Source organism: Carettochelys insculpta, chromosome 29 (assembly GCF_033958435.1).
Source record: "Carettochelys insculpta isolate YL-2023 chromosome 29, ASM3395843v1, whole genome shotgun sequence".
Lineage (NCBI taxonomy): Eukaryota > Metazoa > Chordata > Testudines > Carettochelyidae > Carettochelys > Carettochelys insculpta.
In genome coordinates, this window is record NC_134165.1 from 8,902,015 (window position 1) to 8,921,682 (window position 19,668).

At 58.9% G+C, this 19,668-nt stretch overlaps 1 protein-coding gene across 2 annotated transcripts in view; it reads right to left on the reverse strand.

Moving 5' to 3' along the window:
- Window positions 1–433: 433 nt before the first annotated feature.
- TESPA1 (thymocyte expressed, positive selection associated 1) overlaps window positions 434–19,668 on the reverse strand; it is a 28,522-nt gene continuing 9,287 nt past the window's right edge. The window contains exons 3-11 of one of the 2 annotated variants that reach the window (XM_074979859.1): window positions 19,365–19,407; window positions 13,138–13,187; window positions 12,742–12,795; window positions 12,176–12,212; window positions 11,708–11,809; window positions 9,787–9,995; window positions 7,787–8,970; window positions 3,456–3,540; window positions 434–1,328 (exon numbers count right to left, since the gene is read on the reverse strand). In XM_074979859.1, the coding sequence (XP_074835960.1) occupies window positions 1,171–1,328; window positions 3,456–3,540; window positions 7,787–8,970; window positions 9,787–9,995; window positions 11,708–11,809; window positions 12,176–12,212; window positions 12,742–12,795; window positions 13,138–13,187; window positions 19,365–19,407 (1,922 nt within the window). In that variant the 3' untranslated portion in view covers window positions 434–1,170. Of the gene's footprint in view, window positions 1,329–3,455; window positions 3,541–7,786; window positions 8,971–9,786; window positions 9,996–11,707; window positions 11,810–12,175; window positions 12,213–12,741; window positions 12,796–13,137; window positions 13,188–19,364; window positions 19,411–19,668 lie in introns of both variants that reach the window. The other variant, XM_074979858.1, reaches the window with a different exon arrangement.

Here is a 19,668-nt window from a genome sequence, read left to right on the forward strand (position 1 = left end):
AGCCCCAGCCCTGAGTCCCCTCCACACCCTGCACCCTCAGCCCCAGCCCTGAGCCCCTCCCCACACCCTGCACCCTCAGCCCCAGCCCTGAGCCCTGTCCTTCACCCTGAGCCCCCTCAGCCCTGGCCCCTCCTGCACCCCTCAGCCCCAGCCCTGAGCCCCTCTTCACACCCTGCACCCTCAGCTCCAGCCCTGGCCCCTCCCGCACCCCTCAGCCCCAGCCCTGAGCCCCCTCTCGCACCCCAAACCCCTCAGCCCCAGCCCTACCCCTCAGCCCACACCTCCAGCCAGAGCCCAGCTACCTCCCACCACATGCTCTAGTCTGTCTCCCCTGCGCCCCGCTGCCAGCCTCCGTGCTACCCCCCCAGTGCAGACGGGCCTTTGGGCCTCACTTGTGTCCATTCAAACAGCTCCACATGCACGCAGGGCCATTCTCTCCCACGTGTTTATTTGCAGTGTGCGTGGGCTGTGGCTGGGCAGTGTCCAGCTGTCCTAGTGTTGCAAGCGCTACAGTGTGTGTAACAAGAATGGGTTCCAAAGTGCTAGTGAGGTTGTGAGCGATGAGCTGGGGCCCCCTGAGGAGCCTGTGGAGCACGTCTCCATTTGTGCCAGCAGGGGGCAGTCAACCAGGACAGAGAACCCCCGGCCCCCCATTGTCACCTTGGCAAGGCCACCCACTGCGGTGCCCCACATGCTGATGTCCGGCAGCCCAGGGCTGTGGGAGGAAGGATGATTTTTTGCTGCTTGTAGCAGAAGTTCTCAGTCAACTTGTCTTTTTTACACACCAGGGAGCTCTCCCTTCCCCCCAGCCCCAGGCTCACCCTGGCGCCCTGGTGGGTGGATGCCTCTCCCACCACACTCTGCACCCTTGGGTCACCACGGCTGCCTGGCAGGTGGTCGTCCCCCTGTGTCCAAGCTAGCCCTGCTGAATGGATGCCCCTCCCTGGCTTTGCTGGCTGCCTTGATTTGAGATACAATTCTGCTGCCTTCCAGCCCCCTGACCCAGAACACAGGGGTGTAGCTTTCCCAGGCCCAGGACGCACTGAGCCTGGTGTCCCAGGGCTTGTTCACGGAGGGGCTTGGGAGTGGCTGCAAGGAAGGGGCGTGTGGCCTGGAGGCAGGGGGCGTCGTCTTCTCGCTCAGACAAATTCTCAGCCAGGCAGTCCTGACCTACACTGCCTGGCCGGTGCCACACGGGCCCCCCATTGTCCTGCAGAGCTTGGAGCTGGCAATGTCAGGGAGCTGGGGGGTGGGCGTCAAGTCGGGAGCTGGCTCCTCCACGAAACCGCTGCTGTCAGACTGCCCGCTGTGGGCCTGGAGCATGAAACCTAAAGCCAAGGGAAAGAAAGGTGGGGACCAGTCCAGGCACCTCTTTGCAGGTTGTCGACATGAAAGATCTCTGCACACACTACAGTTGGGCTGGGCTAAGTTCAGGGCTGGGGGCTGGGCAGTGCAGGGGTAGAACTGGGGGCTGTGTGCAGGGCTGGATGGTGCAGGGTTCGGGGTTGGGCTGGGGGCTGTGTGCAGGGCTGGGCTATGCAGGGTTCAGGGTTGGGCTGGGGGCTGTGTGCAGGGCTGGACGGTGCAGGGTTCGGGGTCAGGCTGGGGACTGTGTGCAGGACTGGATGGTGCAGGGTTCGGGGTCAGGCTGGGGACTGTGTGCAGGGCTGGATGGTGCAGGGTTTGGGGTCGGGCTGGGGGCTGTGTGCAGGGCTGGGTGGTGCAGGGTTTGGGGTCGGGCTGGGGGCTGTGTGCAGGGCTGGATGGTGCAGGGTTCGAGGTCAGGCTGGGGACTGTGTGCAGGGCTGGATGGTGCAGGGTTTGGGGTCGGGCTGGGGGCTGTGTGCAGGGCTGGGTGGTGCAGGGGTTGGGGTCAGGCTGGGGGCTGTGTGCAGGGCTGGGTGGTGCAGGGTTTGGGGTCGGGCTGGGGGCTGTGTGCAGGGCTGGATGGTGCAGGGTTCGGGGTCAGGCTGGGGGCTGTGTGCAGGGCTGGGTGGTGCAGGGTTTGGGGTCGGGCTGGGGGCTGTGTGCAGGGCTGGGTGGTGCAGGGTTTGGGGTCGGGCTGGGGGCTGTGTGCAGGGCTGGGTGGTGCAGGGTTCGGGGTCGGGCTGGATGGTGCAGGATTCGGGGTCGGGCTGGGAGCTGTATGCAGGGCTGGGTGATGCGGGGTTTGGGGCTGGGTTAGGGAGTGAGGGCTGGGCTGTGTGGGGGTTGTGAGCTGCGTGCTGGGCTGTTCAGAGCTCCTGGTTGGGGGGCAGGGCTCTGAGGGGCTGGCGGCCACATGCCGGGCTGAAGTTTGTGTGCTGGGGGGCAGGGCCACTGGGGGCACAGATGCAGGACTGGAGCTGTGTGCAGGGCCGCATGTGGGACTGACTCTGCTCTCCCACTCAGCTGCCCAAAGGCACCCCCCCGCCAGGCACCCGGCTTAGCCAAGACAGGTGCTCCCTGGGCAGCTGGGCTCTTATTGAGTCCATGGCCAGAAGGGCTCACCGTGAGTCTCAATATTACGTATGTACAGTCAGAGCCAATGTCCAACTGCTGCATCACGTTGGACCATTCTCAGCGTTCCCTTTCTGACCCCACTGTGCTCCCTTCCCTGTCCCGGCTCCCAGCCGGCCTCGCGCCGTGGGGTACAAGGTATCATAGAATCCTGGGTCTGGAAGGGACCTCAGGAGGTCGTTAAATCCAGCCCCCTGCCCAAAGCAGGACCAACCCCAACTAAATCATCCCAGCCAGGGCTTTGTCAGGCCGGCACTTAAAAACCTCTAGGGATGGAGATTCCACCACCTCTCTAGGCAACACATTCCAGTGCTTCACCACCCTCCTGGGGAAATAGATTTTCCTAATATCCAACCTACACATCCTCATCTTCAACTTCAGACCATTGCTCCTTGTTCTGCCCTCCCTCACCACTGAGAACAGCCTCTCTCCACCCTCTTCACAGCCTCCCTTCAAGAAGTTGAGGGCTGCCATCAAATCGCTCCTCACTCTTCTGTAAACTAAATAACCCCAAATCCCTCAGCCTCTCCTCATAGGTCATGTGCTCCAGCCCCTTAATTATTTTCATTGCCCCCTGCTGAACCAGCTCCAATGCATCTACATCCTTTCCGTACTGGGGGGCCCAGGACTGGATGCAATACTCCAGGTGTGGCCTCACCAGTGCTGAGTAGAGGGGAATAATAACTTCCCTAAATCTGCTGGGCGCGCTCCTCCTAATGCACCCCAATATGCCATTTGCTGCCCTGGATGCAAGGGTGCACTGGTGACTCATATCCAGCCTCTCCTCTCACTCAGCTGTGTATTGGGGGACAGGATTCCGAGCCCCCACAGATCCCATGGGCTCCAAACAGGGCAGTACCCAAGGCCAGGTCTGGCTTATCCTATGGCCAGACAGCTCCACTGCAGACTCCAACCCCCAGCATGCCCGCGCATGGCTCACGTCAGAGCCTACTTACGCCTCCGCTCTCTCGCCAACACGGGCGTGGGCAGCCAGGCTCCTGACTCAGAGGTGCCACTCTCATCCTCGCTGGTGCTTTGCACCTGAAAGTAAGACCCCACACACGCCGTGTGAGAGAGCCGGCATGGTACTGGGCGGGGGGGCAGCTTGGGGGAAATGCAGGGGCTAACGGCAGGGGACACTGGCACGCTGAGAGAGAGAGAGAGGAGAGAGAGAGAGAGAGAGAGAGAGAGAGAGAGAGAGAGCCTGGTTCTCCCCGCTGGACCCAATGAGATCTGAGTGCACAGGAGCTGACTTTTGTTCTCGCCAGTGGGTGCTCCTGTCTGAGCCCTGTGGGCACAGTGGGTCTGGGCTCAGGGGCGAAGAGGCCACATGGAAGTGAGGCCACAGGGAGCAGGCAGAGCAGGGGTCACGGCCCAGGCGCCAGTAATCCAGCCCTGCTGGTGCTGAGCCCCACTTTCCTTCGGTGCGCCAGGCATAGGTGCTCCAGCTGGGGAATGCTAGCGGTGCAGGTGCCGCTTCCGCAGGGGAAGGGTGGGTGGCAGGATCTTCGTCCGAAAGCTGCTGGATGGACTCATTACACCAGCTAGTTCTTCCAAGAGACCGGAATGGGTCTCACGGACTCCGTTCCACCTGCGTCCTCCTTCCCAGCCACTGTCGGAGGCCAATCCCCTCACACCCAGCTCCTTCCCTTCCTGGGAGCAGGGTCATTTAAAGCATTCAACCTTTCAAACCCAGACAGCCTGGACCATGGTTAGCATATCAGGGCACGTGCTGTGCTGGAGCCCTCTGCTGGCAATTCACCCTTGCCTGTCTGTCAGGCAGTCTCAGTGCCCAGCCCAGGGCTGGGCAATCATTTTGGATGTGGGCCACACCAAGGTTATGGCAAGTGGTCAAGGGTAGCACTGTTCTGTGGAAGGGGTGTGGGGTCTGGGATGGAGGCTGGCTGCAGGAGGGAGCTCATGGTAGGGACCTGGGGGGCAGGAGAGGGTGGGGGGGTCTGAGATGGAGCTTGGGTGAAGGAGGGGTTTGTGACCTGGGACAGGGGATTGGTGTGTGGGGCTGGGAGGGGGCATGGGGGCAGGAGAGGATTCTGGGCTGCGGGAGGGATGTAGGAGCAGATGCAGGGTCTGAGAGGGAGTTGTCACCAGTGTTCCCTGTAAGCTGAGCACTTGGGCGACCACCCTGGAGAAATTCAGGTGCTGCCCAGTTGAGTGGCAGAGCACGCACAGCTGCATCTACCTCACTTCACATAACAAAAATTATTCTGCTCATGGATGGAAAAAGTTAGGGGGAACATTGGCTCTGGCCTGGGGCGGGGGCAGGAGGGGGCAGAAGGTTTGGGTGGTGGCCTGGGGCGGGGGCAGAAGGTTTGGGTGGTGGCCTGGGGCGGGGGCAGGACGGGGGCAGAAGGTTTGGGTGGTGGCCTGGGGCGGGGGCAGGAGGGGGCAGAAGGTTTGGGTGGTGGCCTGGGGCGGGGGCAGGAGGGGGCAGAAGGTTTGGGTGGTGGCCTGGGGCGGGGGCAGGAGGGGGCAGAAGGTTTGGGTGGTGGCCTGGGGTGGGGGCAGGAGGGGGCAGAAGGTTTGGGTGGTGGCCTGGGGCGGGGGCAGGAGGGGGCAGAAGGTTTGGGTGGTGGCCTGGGGCGGGGGCAGGAGGGGGCAGAAGGTTGGGGTGGTGGCCTGGGGCGGGGGCAGGAGGGGGGCAGAAGGTTTGGGTGGTGGCCTGGGGCGGGGGCAGGAGGGGGCAGAAGGTTGGGGTGGTGGCCTGGGGCGGGGGCAGGAGGGGGGCAGAAGGTTTGGGTGGTGGCCTGGGGTGGGGGCAGGAGGGGGGCAGAAGGTTTGGGTGGTGGCCTGGGGTGGGGGCAGGAGGGGGCAGAAGGTTTGGGTGGTGGCCTGGGGCGGGGGCAGGAGGGGGGCAGAAGGTTTGGGTGGTGGCCTGGGGCGGGGGCAGGAGGGGGCAGAAGGTTGGGGTGGTGGCCTGGGGCGGGGGCAGGAGGGGGGCAGAAGGTTTGGGTGGTGGCCTGGGGCGGGGGCAGGAGGGGGCAGAAGGTTGGGGTGGTGGCCTGGGGCGGGGGCAGGAGGGGGCAGAAGGTTGGGGTGGTGGCCTGGGGCGGGGGCAGGAGGGGGGCAGAAGGTTTGGGTGGTGGCCTGGGGCGGGGGCAGGAGGGGGCAGAAGGTTGGGGTGGTGGCCTGGGGCGGGGGCAGGAGGGGGGCAGAAGGTTTGGGTGGTGGCCTGGGGCGGGGGCAGGAGGGGGGCAGAAGGTTTGGGTGGTGGCCTGGGGTGGGGGCAGGAGGGGGCAGAAGGTTTGGGTGGTGGCCTGGGGCGGGGGCAGGAGGGGGCAGAAGGTTGGGGTGGTGGCCTGGGGTGGGGGCAGGAGGGGGCAGAAGGTTTGGGTGGTGGCCTGGGGCGGGGGCAGGAGGGGGCAGAAGGTTGGGGTGGTGGCCTGGGGCGGGGGCAGGAGGGGGGCAGAAGGTTTGGGTGGTGGCCTGGGGCGGGGGCAGGAGGGGGGCAGAAGGTTTGGGTGGTGGCCTGGGGCGGGGGCAGGAGGGGGCAGAAGGTTTGGGTGGTGGCCTGTGGCGGGGGCAGGAGGGGGGCAGAAGGTTTGGGTGGTGGCCTGGGGCGGGGGCAGGAGGGGGCAGAAGGTTTGGGTGGTGGCCTGGGGTGGGGGCAGGAGGGGGCAGAAGGTTTGGGTGGTGGCCTGGGGTGGGGGCAGGAGGGGGCAGAAGGTTTGGGTGGTGGCCTGGGGCGGGGGCAGGAGGGGGGCAGAAGGTTTGGGTGGTGGCCTGGGGCGGGGGCAGGAGGGGGCAGAAGGTTTGGGTGGTGGCCTGGGGCGGGGGCAGGAGGGGGCAGAAGGTTTGGGTGGTGGCCTGGGGCGGGGGCAGGAGGGGGCAGAAGGTTTGGGTGGTGGCCTGGGGCGGGGGCAGGAGGGGGGCAGAAGGTTTGGGTGGTGGCCTGGGGCGGGGGCAGGAGGGGGCAGAAGGTTTGGGTGGTGGCCTGGGGCGGGGGCAGGAGGGGGCAGAAGGTTTGGGTGGTGGCCTGGGGTGGGGGACTTGTTTGCAGGGGTCAGGAGGCAGTACAGGTGCACGAGATGATTCTGGCCTGGGGGAGGAAAACAGGAGGGGCGCAGGGTCTGGGTGGGAGCTGGGGTGCAGGTGGGGGTGTGGGCAGCACTACTCTCAAGCAGGCTTCCCTGGCTGCCAGCAGCCTGTTAGCCGGTGGCCGGGTAATGTGCGGTCAGGTACTCCCCTGGGTCCTAAACAACCCAGTGTTTTTACTGTTAGAGCAGACAGCTCCGAGCACTCTCACCCACAGCCAGGCTGTAGTAACCAAACAGAATTGGCGCAGCGAGCAGGGTGGAATGTAAGGGGGAGACTTTGTCTGAGCCCCAGACCACTCAAACCACCTGACTAGACCTTGTGGCTCTGTGCACTGCTGGGGGGACTTTCAGCTCTGGCTCTGCCCCCCCGCTCCCAGCAAAATCTCTCCTCTCCTATTGGCCAGAATTGAGCCAATGGGAGCGGAGAAATTATGCTGGATGCCCCCATACAAATCATTCAGCTCCCGCTGGCTGGTTTCTGGCCCAAAGGAGCTGAGCGATTTTGCTGGGGCAGGGGCAGTGTGTGAACCCCTCCTGCTCCAGCGCAGTCAATGACACGGCGCAGCAGATGGGGGCTGGATTAAAAGGCTTGGTGGGCCAGATCTAGCGCATGGGCAGGATCTTGCCTGCCCCAGTCTAGCCAGCGATTGCTCCTCTGCCTAAGCAGACACTGAATGTTAGGAAAAACTGTTTCCCCAGGAGGGTGGTGAAGCCCTGGAATGTGTTACCTAGAGAGGTGGTGGATTCTCCATCCCTAGAGGTTTTTAAGTGCTGGCCTGACAAAGCCCTGGCTGGGATGACTTAGTTGGGGTTGATCCTGCTTTGGGCAGGGGGCCTGGACTAGATGACCCCTGAGGTCCCTTCCAGCCCTGGGATTCTAGGATTCGGTGATTCTATCCGCAAGAGAAGGGGTCAGCTTGTACCCTGAAGCCCCACCCAGGCAGCTCCCCACATGTGACCAACAGCTGTCCTGCAGGGGATCTGTCCCAGGCAGCTGGTGCACCCTGTGCTCTGTGACCAGACGAGGGCATGGCCAGCGTCCCTGGGAGGCGCTGACCCTGTCGTGTGCCCTGCTCGGGAGCTCAGTGCTGCATGGTGGGTAGGCTAGGGGCAGGGCCATGGAGGCAGCATGTAGTGGAGGGATGTCATCATTCCCTGAAATTGGCGGGCAGGACTCAGCCCCCCAAGGGATTCAGTGACTAAGCTCAGGGCACCCACGTGCCAATACCAACCTCTTCCATTTCAAAAGAGTCATCCTGCCGGAGGGGCAGCACTGGTGCCCAATGGGGCCTGTGGAGCCCGGAGCCCCCGTCTGCTGCCCAGAGAGCAGGAACCTCTCCCACGGAGAGCCCCGCCAGCCCTGGGGCTTTGGTGTCCTGCCCTTGGGGATGTGCAGCGTCCCAGGGGCCACATGTGTGGGAGCTCCCTCCAGGCAGTGAGTCTTGTTTGCTTGGTGCCTGTTCTCCGCAGGCCTCCAGCCCGCCCTTCGTCGGGGCCACCCCCAGGGCTGCGCAGGAGCTGGCGTCATCCTGGCTTGGGGTCCTTGGCAAGTCTAAGGCAAACCCGGTCTCACTTCTGGGCAGCGGGTGGCCCCTCGTTGCTGTGCCCATGGCTTTGCTGGCCATGCAGCGTGTCCCAGGAGACAGGGCGAGATGAGCCCACAGTGCCACAGTGCTTCCAGCCTGGGAACTATGCTCGTCAGGCCCAGCTCCCTCTGACGGGCAGGACGCGTCCCTGGAGACCTCCCATCTGGAAGGAACCATCTCCATAGGGGCTTCTCCAGGGTCTTTCTTCTCCTGGAGTCCTGGACAACCTGCCGCCTCTGCACAAGCCCTGACTAGGCCATCAGGTAGCTCGTGCTGGGCCCACTGCAGTCTGGACAGGGCTGGTGCTGCGCAGAGCTCTCCTTTCTCTCCTGGAGGAGGTGGGGCTGCCCCGCCTCCGTGACAGAGATGCTCTGCAACATCGCCGGCCAGCTCTGACAGCTGTTGGATGGAGCGCTGCACTCTCTGCAGGCCCTGGGCTGTCCTGGTGGGCATCTCACAGGTTGCCCCTTCCAAGCCCTCTACGGCTGTCTGGTCAAATCGGAACCACTCCCCCCTTGCTCTCTCCAGCACCTCCTGCACCACTGTGCCCAGGCTGCTGCTCCGGGCACGCAGAGCCCCACCAGCTGTCCGTGGGGACTCAGCTCGGGGCGAGATGTACAGGCACATCTTGGAGACGGCTTTCTTCAGACGGTCCACGGGAGACATCGCCTCAGCCTTCATGGGCACCAGCCAGGTGCTGGGGATTTCTGGGCAGGTCCAGAATGCCTGGGTGGGGGAGATCTTCTGCAGAGGTGTCTTGGAGACGTAGGAATAGAGACAGAAGAAGGCATCTGCCGTTGCAGCCAGCGCCTCCACCTGCTGGAACCGACCTGGAGGCATGGAGAGGGGAGGAGGAAGATCAGACACTCGGCAGAGATTCTCAGGTGTCGGTCGGAAGTTACTGGGCCCCAGGCAGGAGTCCTTGGTGGCCTTCTCTCACCTGGGCCATGCTCCAGGCCGCACCAGGTGGTCAGAACAGTCCCTGCTGGCCAGGACACCTGAGGGACTATTAGCAGGCTGCTGTGAGGAGGTGAGTGAAACACAACCACATTGTCTACTGCCAGGCTGTTCCAGTGGCCCGTTCCGTGTGGGTTGAAGGGGGTTGGAGTGGGGGGAGAACAGGAACACCTCCCGCAAGGATCAGAGGGGCTCCCTGTGCTGTAGTACAGCATATATTGCTCTGCCCAGTTCACAGATGGGGTAACTGAGGTCTTGGTGGGAAAGTGCCTTGCGCAAGGCTGCACAGAGTGTGAGGTGTTGGGACTAGACTTCAGGAGTCCTGGCTGCTAATCGTCTGCTCTTACCACTGCCTCCCCCACAACACCCTCCATTGCCACCGCCTGTCCCACAGGCACATCCCAGCCCCTCCCCTAGCGAGCAGGCCAGCCCCTGCTCCAAGCGCCCGTCCTGGGATGGGAACTGGCCTCGGGCACCAGGGGTGTGAATCCTGTGCGCAGAGGCAGGGCACTTAGCTGGGGCTGGGCAGGATAGAAGTCTCAGAGGCTGCCCCACCTTCCGGCACAGTTACAGCCGGTTGCCACTGACTGCAGGTGTCCCAGCCTGGCTGAACCCCTCACCTCCCACCTCATCAGGCTTCTCTGGGGGCCCAGATGGCCAATGGGAGGGCAAACTACAGCAACACCTACTGGCCAGGGTGAGGCAGGGGTCCTCCATCTCCAGGCGCCGCACCTGGGCCTTCAGGAAAAGCTGGAAATTGATGCCTTTGGCTTGGGAAGGTGCTGTGAAGAACCGGGCCGGGATCCGGGCTGTAGCCAGAGGCTCGTCCTGCGCAAAGCCCAAGTTGTAGAGAATCTCCTCCGCGTCCTCCTGGCACCACTCCAGGATCTCGGACAGGCTGTGGAGAGGGCGGGAGGCTGAAGCAGGGAAATGGGGCTGGGCTGGACCCTTCTGCGGGTGCAGGGGCTGGAGGGGGAGAATCCCACATGATGCCCCCGCTGTCACATCCCAGCCTTGCAGCATCTGCACCAAGCCCCATCCTCCCACTTCCACCCCACGGCCGCACCCCATCTACCCCCCCGGTCACGCCCCGTCCTCCCACTTCCACCACCCAGCCACACCCCATCTACAACCTGGCCACGCCCCATCCTCCCACTTCCACCCCCCAGCCACACCCCATCTACCCCCCCCGGTCACGCCCCGTCCTCCCACTTCCACCACCCAGCCACACCCCATCTACAACCTGGCCACGCCCCATCCTCCCACTTCCACCCCACCACCACACCCCATCTACCCCCCCTGGTCATGCTCCGTCCTCCCACTTCCACCCCACCGCTTCACCCCATCTACCCCCTGGCCATGCCCCGTCCTCCCACTTCCACCCTATGGCCACAGTCCATCTACCCCCTGGCCACGCCCCGTCCTCCCACTTCCACCCCATGGCCACACCCCATCTATCTCCCCGGCCACGCCCCATCCTCACACTTCTACCCCAATGCCACACCCCATCTACCCCCCATCCTCCCACCACCACCCCACGGCCACACCGCATCCTCCCACTTCCACCCCACCGGCACACCCCATTTACCCCCTGGCCACGCCCTGTCCTCCCACTTCCACCCCACAGCCACACCCCATTTCTCCCCCAGCCATGCCCCATTCTCCCACTTCCACCCCACCACCACACCCCATCTACCCCCCTGGCCACACCCCGTCCTCCGACTGCCACCACACCGCTTCACCCCATCTACCCCCTGGCCACGCCCCATCCTCCCACTTCCGCCACACCCCATCTACCCTCCGGCCACGCCCCATCCTCCCACTTCCATCCCATAGCCACACCCCATCTACAGCCCAGCCACGCCCCGTCCTCATCATTAGGTCTCTGCCACTACCCTGATCCCTCCTTCTACCTGCCCACTGCCATGACGCATCCCCTCCACATGTTGTGCCCACGCATCAGCCACGCCCCTGCGCCCATGACCTCTGCTGCTACAACCCAACTGCACACACCAACCCTGCACCACACCCATCCTTGCCGCCACCACACCCTCTTTCCACATGTCCACTCCACGCCCGTGTTCGCTCTAAGCTGAGCGCTTGGGCAGCTGCCTAGGAAAGATTTAGCTTCTGCCCAGAGATTCTCGTACTACCTAGAGGGGCAGCATGTGTGTCTCTTGGGGGTGCACAGCCGCACATGCCTTGGGGCACTAAACAAAATTTATTCCACATCTGGATGGGAAAAAATAGAGTGAACACTGCTTCACCCACCCCCTCATTTCTACAGCCCCCACCACAGACCAGCCCCAGACATGCTGTTCCCCACACCTCATCCCCATGTGCCTCCACCGACCTACCCCAGGCCTTCCTCTCCAAGTGCTGAGGCCAGCCTGTGGCAGGCTGGAGCCCGGTGGGGTGGGGTTATTCCAAGGAATTTGCTGCTGCTCTACAGATACCAAAGAGGAATGCTTGGCTGCAGTTGAGGAACCCCCAAGGGGACTGGAACTGGCTGCAGCTGTCTCACCTGAGCTCAGGGGCCAGAGGGACTCACTGCCCCTGGAAAGCACCAGCCAGTCCCTGGACCTGGTCCTGAGGCCCTGGGGGTCCTACCTGGAGGTAGTCTTGTTGGTGCCACTAGAGATGGCGCTGGAGGCCATGCTGTGCCCAAGGTGGAGGTGCCGGCCTGGCCAGGGCTTCTCCAGCAGGGTCTTGCTGTGGGACAGAAGGCAGGGGAAGGTCACAGACAGGAATAGCATGGGCTGGCCAAGGTCGTCCCCACCCAAGGCCCTGGTCACCATCCCCTGAGTAGTAATACTCACGTGCCTGATCCTGCTGTAGATCACCACAGGCTCAGGCCCTGTGACTGGGAACCACAGACAAGGTGCAGGGCCTGATCCAGGCCTGGGTTTCCCAGGGGCTGTTGGGAATAGGTGGGGGGTGGGCCAGGCGGGTGGGTGAAGATGGGGCATGGTGGTGCTGGCAGCCTGGTGCCAGGCATGTGAGGGCACAAGAGCCGGAGCTCAGGGCTAGCAGTGGGAGGAGCCAGAGAGCCCACGGGGAGGGGTTAAGAACTCTCACCTGTCTGTGGCTTTGTCATTGCTGGGTAACAACAGAGCTGGAAGAACAAAGACAGGAAACAAGTAACAAAAGGTGTCTCCAAACCTCAGGCTTGTGCCCCCACTGCCCCCAGATCCCCTTGCCCTGGGCCACCAGAAGCCGACCTCCCATGGGGAAAATGGACAGCACTGTGCCAGAACCAGCTACCCTAGGCAAGGTACCTGGGGCCCAGGCTGGGCAAATACTGTACCAGTGCCAGCCCCATGGGGTGGCTGAGTCGGCTGCACTGGAGCAGCTGTGGGGGGATGAAACTGCTGAAGGAGGGAACAAGGATCTGAGCACATCCAGACCCCTCCATCCTCCCTCCCACAAGCCCCCTCCCCCACCCAAGCCAAGTCATTCAGGCTTGACACATCCTCAGTGTCTGGTCTCCTCCCCCCAGAGATGGCAGGGAAATCACTGGCCTGGCCAGAGTGGGCTGTCAAGGCTGTGCTGCCCCAGGGGGGCTGATAGAGTGAGAGGCAATGTGCCCCGCTCCCTACTGTTGGGGGCACCCTCTGGGAGCTGATGCCCCTTGCGACCAATACCTTCTGCCCCAAGTGTCAAGTCGTCCTCAAAGCTGGTCCCGTTACTGCTGCATCCTGCAACAGAGCAATGGCTGAGCAGTTCCCTGGAAGCTGGGCCAGCAAGCTGGGGGCTGGGCAGGGCACTCGCACTGCAGGGAGTCACTGGGAGCAAAGGGGGTCATGGGTCTGGATGCGCTGAGGGCAGCTAGGGCTGAAGGTTGGGCTCCAGCCTGTGGACAGGGCACCGAGCACAGGCTGCTCCCTGCGCAGGGCAGTGATGGATGACATGCCCAGGGGTTCTGCTCCCCACACCTTGAGGGGGGCCTGTGGCTCCCTCCCCCAGCACCATTCCCCTCTCAGCTCCAAGTGCCAGATCCTGACACCTGGAAGGGGCCCAGCACAGCGGGAGCAACCTACCAAAGGGGGCAGGCAGGCCAGGCTCCTCAGGCAGGACCTCCACAGACCCCCTGAGCCAGAGAGAAGAGCATGTTAGTGTGATGTTCTGAGCACCCCTTAACCACCGTATCCCTCAGTTAAGTGTAACTGGGAGCTGCATCCAAAGCAGGCCGCGGGGGCTGTCTGGGAAGTTGTCCACCTGGTGAGAGGCACTGGTCTACCTAATGATGTATTTCATTACATGTATCGAGTTATGAGGCTGAGCTGCAGGGCTGTCACTAACATGGGCCATGAGTTGGAGAACAAGCCAGACAACAGCAAAGGAAGTAACCAGTGCTGGGGCAGGTGTCAAATAGCTGCTTACAGCTACGGTCCAGCCAGGGAGCCACAACTCAATGACTCCCCTGCATAAGGCAACACCAAGAGAAGCGCTCAACCTTGCTTGGGGACAGAGTAAGGGCCTCAGACCTGCCTGGACATGGAGTAAGAGTATTAAACCAGAGGGGACCCATGCTCCACCTTTCTCCCACCGCCCACTGTGCTACAAGCAGCAAGAGGACTGGTGATTCCAGGAGAGGAGACTTGTCCACAGCTTGAGGGGAAGACGTACTGTGAACAGAGCAAAAGGGGTGTGAGGGAAGGGGCTGGGATGGGGCTGGGTGTGGAGGGGGGAACAGAGCCAGAGGTGTGGATGGATTTGAGGGGAGAGCTGGGATGGGGCAATGATGGGGGTCATGGGTAAGGTAATGGGTGTGAGGGGAGGGATGAGATGCGGGTGGGAGTGAGGGTGTGGGGTGGGGATGGTGGGAAAAGACAGCTGGAATGGGCTGGAGGCAGGTATGAAGGCAGGACTGGAACAGGGGCAGGATTGTGGGTGTGGACTGGGAATGGGTGTGAGGGCAGGGCTGAGATGGAAGCAGGGATGGGGGTGTGGGGAGGACTGGGATGGGGACGAGTGGAGGACTGAGATGAGGCAGGGAAGCAGGGCTGGGTGAGTGCGCATGATGGTGTGGGGTGGACAGGGTGGTCGGTATGGAGTTACCATGAGCAGCTCACGCTAAACCGGCATGATTTTGCTCTTTGACACACTAACCGGTTTGATGGCTGGGGGAGCGTGATGCACATAATTTACCTGGACTTCAGCAAGGCTTTGGGCACAGACCCGCATGACAGTCTGATAAGTGAGCTGGAGATATACGGGCTTCATGAAACTACCCATATATAATTACATGCATAGTTATTTAAACAACAGCAATGGGCTGGGGCAGCTGGCAACATGCAGGAGAGGGCCGTGGGGCAGAAGATGGCTGGAGATATGCAGGCCTGTTTGGGGAGGCACAGCCTTGGCTGGCCCATACATCTCACCATCCCTGCCCTGGATGTTGACAGAGGGATCATACTGCCAATTAAATTTGCAGGTGGCACTGAGGTGCATGTGTGTGATGCAGGGTGTGTGTGTGAGCCAATACTTCGGAGGACAGAGATAAAATTCAGAGGGATCTTGACAAATTGCCCAACTGGGACATAGACAACAAACTGGATAGAAGGCAACAGATGATACTGCAGGAGCAGCAGGCTGCCCATAACGAGGAGAACTGGAAGCAAGTTACCTCCAGGAGGAAAAAACCAGTTCCGGTCTCTCCAATTCCAGAGGAGTTAAGTAACTGCTTTGAGCCTCTCTCCACAGGTGACACAGCAGAGATAATTGGGGCTGATACCTCCCAGGGATTGTATCTGAAAGAGTCCCCACAGTTTAGAAGGCATGGGATGCGCAGTCCTAGGGATGGGAGTTCTATGACCACCACCCCAAGAGAAAAAGACGAGTGGTGGTGGTCGGGGACTCCCTCCTAAGAGGGACGGAGGCATCCATCTGCCACCCGGACCTAGAATCCCGGCAAGTTTGCTGCTTGCCTGGAGCTAGAATTCGGGATAGTACAGAGTTGCTGCCAAAAATCTTCAACCAGTAGACTACTACCCCTTCCTCCTACTTCATGTAGGAACCAATGATACAGCCAAGAACAACTTTGATGAGGTCACAGCAGACTACGTAACCCTCAGGAGAAAGATCAAGGGATATGGAGCACAGGTGGTCTTCTCGTCTAACCTCCCTGTGGAAGGAAGGGGTCCGCGGAGGGATCGTCGAATCACAGAGGTACATGTGTGGTTGTGCAGGTGGTGTAGCAGGGAAGGATTTGGTTTCTTTGACCATGGGATTCTGTTTCATGAACAGGGATTGCTGAGAAGAGATGGGATCCACCTCACTAAAAGAGGAAAGAGCATCTTTGCGGGCAGGCTTGCAAACCTAGTGAGCAGGGCTTTAAACTAGGTTTGTTGGGGGAAGGTGACACAAGCCCCGAGGTAAGCGGGGAAGGAGGAGGGAACAATCAAGTGGGTTTCCTGGGTGAAGAGGAGACAATGGGCCAATCGGCCCCTTCTCTGAGATGCTTGTACACTAATGCCAGAAGCCTGGGGAACAAACAGGAAGAATTAGAGGCCCTGGCACAGTCAAAGTAGTATGAGATGGGTGGACTAACAGAGACTTGGTGGGACGATTCGCATAACTGGAGCACGGTCATGGAAGGTTATAAATTGTTTAGGAAGGACAGACGGGAGAGAAAAGGAGGAGGAGTTGCGCTCTGTGTGAGGGAGCAGTGTGATTGCTCAGAGCTCCAGCATGAGGAAGGAGAAAATCCAGTTGAGTGTCTTTGGGTTAAGCTTAGAGGCGGAAGTAACAGAGGTGATGTTGTAGTTGGTGTCTGCTATAGACCGCCAGATGGGGGAGAGGAGGTAGATGAGGATTTCTTCAGGCAGCTTAGTGAAGCTTCCAAATCACAGGCCCTGGTTCTCATGGGAGACTTTAATCATCCAGACATTTGTTGGGAGACCAAAACATCAGCACACAGACAATCCAGGAAGTTTTTGGAGACTATTGGGGATAACTTCTTGGTACAAGTGCTGAAGGAACCGACCAGGGGCCGTGCGCAACTTGACCTGTTGCTCACAAACAGGGAAGAACTAGTAGAAGAAATAGAAGTGTGAGGGAATCTGGGCTGCAGCGACCATGAGATCGTAGATTTCAGGATCCAGACGAAAGGAAGAAGGGTGAGCAGTAACATACAGACCCTTGATTTCAGAAGAGCAGACTTTGACTCCCTGAAAGACCGGATGAGCAGGATCCCTTGGGAAATGAAGATGAAGGGGAAAAGAGTTGAAGAGAACTGGCAGTATTTTAAAGAAGTCTTACTGAAGGCACAGGAACAAACAATCCTGCTGTGCAGTAAGAAATGCAAACATGGTAGGCAACCAACTTGGCTTAACAGGGAAATCCTTAGTCAGCTTACATTCATAAAGGATGCATACAAGAAATGGAAATGAGGACAGTTGACCAAGGAGGAGTATAAATATACGGCTGGACAATGCCGGGCAGTAATCAGGAAAGTGAAAGCACAATTGGAACTGCAGTTGGCAAGGGATGTGAAGAGTAACAAGAAGGGTTTCTACAGGCATGTGAACAATAAACAGGTTATCAGAGGTGTGGGGCCATTACTGGATGAGGGCGGTAACCTAGTGACAGATGATGCAGGAAAAGCTGAAGTACTCAATGCTTTTTTTGCCTCAGTCTTCACAGACAAAGTCAACTTCCCAATGACGGTCCTAGATGATGCAGTACGGGAAGGCGGAGGGCAGCCATCTGTGGGGAAGGAAGAAGTTCTGAGCTATCTAGAAAAACTAGATGTGCACAGGTCCATGGGTCTGGATTTAATGCACCCCGGGGTACTGAGGGAATTGGCAGAGGTCATTGCTGAACCTTTGGCCATTATCCTTGAAGACTCTTGGAAATCAGGGGAGATACCGGATGACTGGAAGAAGGCAAACGTAGTGCCCATCTTTAAAAAAGGAAAGAAGGACAATCCAGGGGACTATAGACCCATCAGCCTTACCTCAATCCCTGGGAAAATAATGGAGGGAATCCTCAAAGAATCCATTTTGAAGCACTTGGAAGAGGGAAATGATCAAAAGTAGCCAACATGGATTCACCAGGGGCAAGTCCTGCCTCACCGATCTGATCAGCTTCTATGACGAGGTAACAAGCTCTGTGGACATGAGGAAGTCAGTGGATGTGTTATACCTTGACTTCAGCAAGGCTTTTGATACGGTATCCCACAACATTCTTGTCCATAAGTTAAGGAAATATGGACTGGATCCTTGGACTATAAGATGGATAGAAAGCTGGCTTGATGGTCAGGCCCAACGGGTAGTGGTCAACGGCTCAATATCTGGATGATGGTCTGTTCCAAGCGGAGTGCCACAAGGCTCGGTTCTGGGGCCAGTCTTATTCAACATCTTTATTAATGACCTGGATGAGGGACTGGGTTGCACCCTCAGCAAGTTTGCGGATGACACAAAACTAGGTGGAGAGGTAGATACATTGGAGGGTAGAGAGAGAATCCAGAGGGACATGGATAAGTTGGAGGACTGGGCCAAAAGAAATCTGATGTGGTTCAATAAGGAGAAGTGTAGAGTCCTGTACCTGGGGCGAAAGAATCCCAAACATCGTTACAGGCTGGGGACTGACTGGCTCAGCAGCAGTACGATGGAAAGGGACCTAGGGGTTATGGTGGATGAAAGGCGAGATATGAGTAAACAGTGTGCCCTTGTAGCCAAGAAAGCTAACGGCATACTGGGGTGCATTAGGAGGAGCATTTCAAGCAGATCTAGAGAAGTAGTTATTCCTCTTTATTCGGCACTGGTGAGGCCACATCTGGAATATTGTGTCCAGTTTTGGGCCCCCAAGTATAAAAAGGATGTGGATTTGCTGGAGCAGGTTCAGTGAAGAGCAACAAAAATGATTAAGGGTCTGGAGCACAAGACCTATGAGGAGAGGCTGAGGGATTTGGGCTTGTTTAGTTTACAGAAGAGAAGACTGAGAGGTGATTTAATAGCAGCCTTCAACTTCCTGAAGGGGAGCTCTAAAGAGGAGGGTGAGAAACTGTGCTCAGTGGTGTCAGATGGCAGAACAAGGAATAATGGTCAGAAGTTGAAGAGGGAAAGGTGTAGGTTAGATATCAGGAAAAACTTCTTCACCAGGCGGGTGGTGAAGCACTGGAATGCGTTGCCTAGAAAGGTGGTGGATTCTCCATCCCTTGAGGTTTTTAAGTCCCGGCTGGACAAGGTCCTGGCTGGGATGACTTAGTAGGGGTTGATCCTGCTTGAAGCAGGGGGCTGGACTAGATGACCTCCTGAGGTCCCTTCCAGCCCTATGATTCTGTGAAATGCAACAAAGACAGATCTAAGGTGGGACACTAGGGAAGAAAACCCAAATACAATAAACTTTCATATCCAGTAGCCCAGGAGGTTGCTGGACATTGAAATGTTCTGGATAATTGAGAGGTATGGCTAGCAATGCAGAAAAACAAGATTAGATATAAAGAAACAAACAAAAAACTAGGCAGAGTACTTTATTTACCAAAAGTATTGTACTCTGTAAACTTATACTGTATTTGCCGTATTTATTCATATTTCCTTTCAGTGCACTGCACTTATGGAAAATGTAACTAAAATTTACTTATGATTAAAATGCTGGTTATTTGAGTGTCGGATAATAGAATGCCAGACATGAAAGAGTTTACTGTACACAGATACAGTGTGGGAGATAAGTGGCTTGGCACCAGGCCTGCTGTGAAGGCTCTGGGAGTTGTGGTGGATCACAGCCTCACTGTGAGTCAGTAATGAGATGCTGTTGCAAAAAAAGCAAATGCCATTTTAGGTTGCATTGCGAGAGGCCTGGCAGGAGGGACGGCATTACTCTAAAGGTGGCGAGAAGTTGCAAAAGATCTAGAGGGGAGCAACAACGATGAGCCCAGGAGTGGAATGCAAGTCATAAGAGCAGAGGCTGAAGGAACTGGGTCTGTTTAATGGAGAAAAGGTGACTGCGTGGGAACAGGACAGTGATCTTCAGATACTTGGACGGCTGCCGTCAACAGGGTGGAGAAAAGTTGTTCTCTCTGCCGCTGAGGGGAAATGGGTTCAGATGACTGCGGCATAGCCAACAAAGATTGAATCTCAGGAAGATCTTTTGAACTCTGAGAGCCATAGGACAATGGAAAAGACAACCACCTCAGATTAGATTAGATGACCCTTGCAGTCCCTTCCAAACTCTCTCTCTCTCTCTCTCTCTCTCTCTCTCTCTCTCACACATACACACACACACACACACACACACACACACACACGGCAGTTGGGCTCACCCACAGTCTTGCAGCCAGGTCTCAATCTTCCTGGAGGAGCTGCCTGCTGGAAATACAAAAATCCATATGATAAACCAAGAACTCTTCCTCTCCCGCTTCCCAGCTCCACACTCCCATCCCGCTCCTCTGTGTCAACAGCCCCAGGGCCTCCCAAGCACCCATCACAGAAGAGCAAGCTCGTCAGGAGGTGCAGCGTGGATACGCCTGCCTGCAGTTCCCAGTGGGGTTCCTGGGCAGAGGGCCCTGCACTCGCTGCGTGTTTCATCTCTTGGACTGAGCACTGAGCCTCATCCTCCTGCAGGCA